This window comes from Tupaia chinensis, unplaced genomic scaffold (genome assembly GCF_000334495.1).
Source record: "Tupaia chinensis unplaced genomic scaffold, TupChi_1.0 Scaffold149964_2, whole genome shotgun sequence".
NCBI classification, from domain to species: domain Eukaryota; kingdom Metazoa; phylum Chordata; class Mammalia; order Scandentia; family Tupaiidae; genus Tupaia; species Tupaia belangeri.
Genome location: NW_006209806.1, coordinates 269,403 through 271,021, shown reverse-complemented (window position 1 = coordinate 271,021; position 1,619 = coordinate 269,403). Strand labels below are relative to the sequence as shown.

General features: G+C 71.5%; 1 protein-coding gene across 1 annotated transcript in view; it reads left to right on the top strand.

Annotated features, from left to right (window-relative positions):
* The window catches only part of AP3D1 (adaptor related protein complex 3 subunit delta 1), a 25,498-nt gene that overhangs the window by 12,699 nt on the left and 11,180 nt on the right, over window positions 1-1,619 (top strand). Inside the window, 3 exon segments of the mRNA XM_027769585.1 lie at window positions 82-312; window positions 910-1,056; window positions 1,349-1,490. Coding sequence (XP_027625386.1) covers window positions 82-312; window positions 910-1,056; window positions 1,349-1,490 — 520 coding nt within the window.

Genomic DNA, 1,619 nt, shown 5'->3' with positions numbered 1-1,619 from the left:
TCTGGGTTCCCCGGCCTTCCCACCCCGGCCACCCCTCAGGCCGGCGCGGCTCCCGCCCGCTCACCCGACCCCCGTCCACAGGCACCTGCAGGAGCCCCAGCAGACGCTGGAGGCCATGCTGCGGCCCAGGGTCACCACGCTGCCCGGCCACATCCAGGCGGTGTACGTGCAGAACGTGCTCAAGCTGTTTGCGGCCGTGCTGCAGCAGGAGGAGCGGGCCGGCGAGGCACAGGCGGCCCAGCAGGCCACGCAGCTCCTGGCCGACCGCCTGCCCCAGTTCGTGCAGAGCGCAGACCTGGAGGTGCAGGAGCGGCGCCTGGCCCGGGGCCCCTCTTCCTCTTCCTCTTCCAGGGAGGAGTGAAATCCCTCGCCCTGACCAGCCAGGCTGGGGCGATGGTGGCTGGTCCCTGTCCTGGTCACAGGAGAGGGTGGGCGTGTGCCATGGGACAGGGAGGGCAGACGCCCTGCGGGGTGTAGGGGACGTGGGGTCTCGGGCCTAGGCCCCATACTGGCGGACCTCAGGCCCCGTCCCTCCAGGACGAGAGCAGGCAGGTCGTGTCAGCCCACTTGGCACCTGAGGACACCCGGCCCTTCCCGATGTCCACCCGGGCGTCCGTGGGCAAAGGCGTGAGCTGTGGCCATCCCTTCCAGGCCCGGTGCCATGTGACCGTGTCCTGAGGGAGCTGTCACGGAGGGCGAGCAGTCGCGGGCCGCCGGGAAGTGGTGCTGCCGGTCCCGGGCACAGACCCAGTAAGGGCCGTGTCCAGCCGTGCGGCACGGCCTCCCCGGTCAGGACCCCTCCGTGCACGGACTCTGTCTCCGCCTCCTGGAAGGGCGGCGGACCCGGCCACGACGGCCAGTGTGCGCGGTCCGCAGGTCCCATGGTGCACCCTCCGTGCCCGCCCCACAGGCGTCCTGCGTCCTGCAGCTGGTCAAGCACGTGCAGAAACTGCAGGCCAAGGACGTGCCGGTAGCGGACGAAGTGAGCGCGCTCTTTGCCGGGGAGCTGAACCCCGTGGCTCCCAAGGCCCAGAAGAAGGTGCCCATCCCCGAAGGGTGAGGACGTGGGCCCGATGCCAAGGACGGCGGGCAGGTGGGAGCCAGCCCCCTGGGCCCCCTGGGCCGTGTACTTCCCCACCCCAGCTGTGACCACTAGGATGGCGCTGCCCGGCCGCTGAGCTCACGGTGCCCGCCTTCCCTGCTTCTGTGTCCTGGCCTCCGAGGGGCAGCGCCAGTGCCCGTGAGCAGGGCTGCCGCTGCCCAGGCTCGGGGTGCTGCTCGGGGCTGGCCCGTCTGTGGGTGCACCGCGGCACGGCGGGCCCTGGAGTGACCTCCCTGTCCTGTGCAGCTTGGACCTGGACGCCTGGATCAACGAGCCGCTCTCGGACAGCGAGTCTGAGGACGAGAGGCCCAAGGCCGTGTTCCAGGAGGAGGAGCAGCGGCAGGCCCGGCAGCGGCAGCCCGAGGCCGACGAGGAGGAGCTGGCCCGGGTGAGGGCTGTGGGCGTGGGTCTAACTGGGGGCCCGTGGCTCGGCGGCTCTGCCGGGCCCCGTTCCCTGGCGTCTACTCGGCGTCCGCAGTTGGGGCATACAGACAGGGTCCCATGGCAGCTCCCAAGG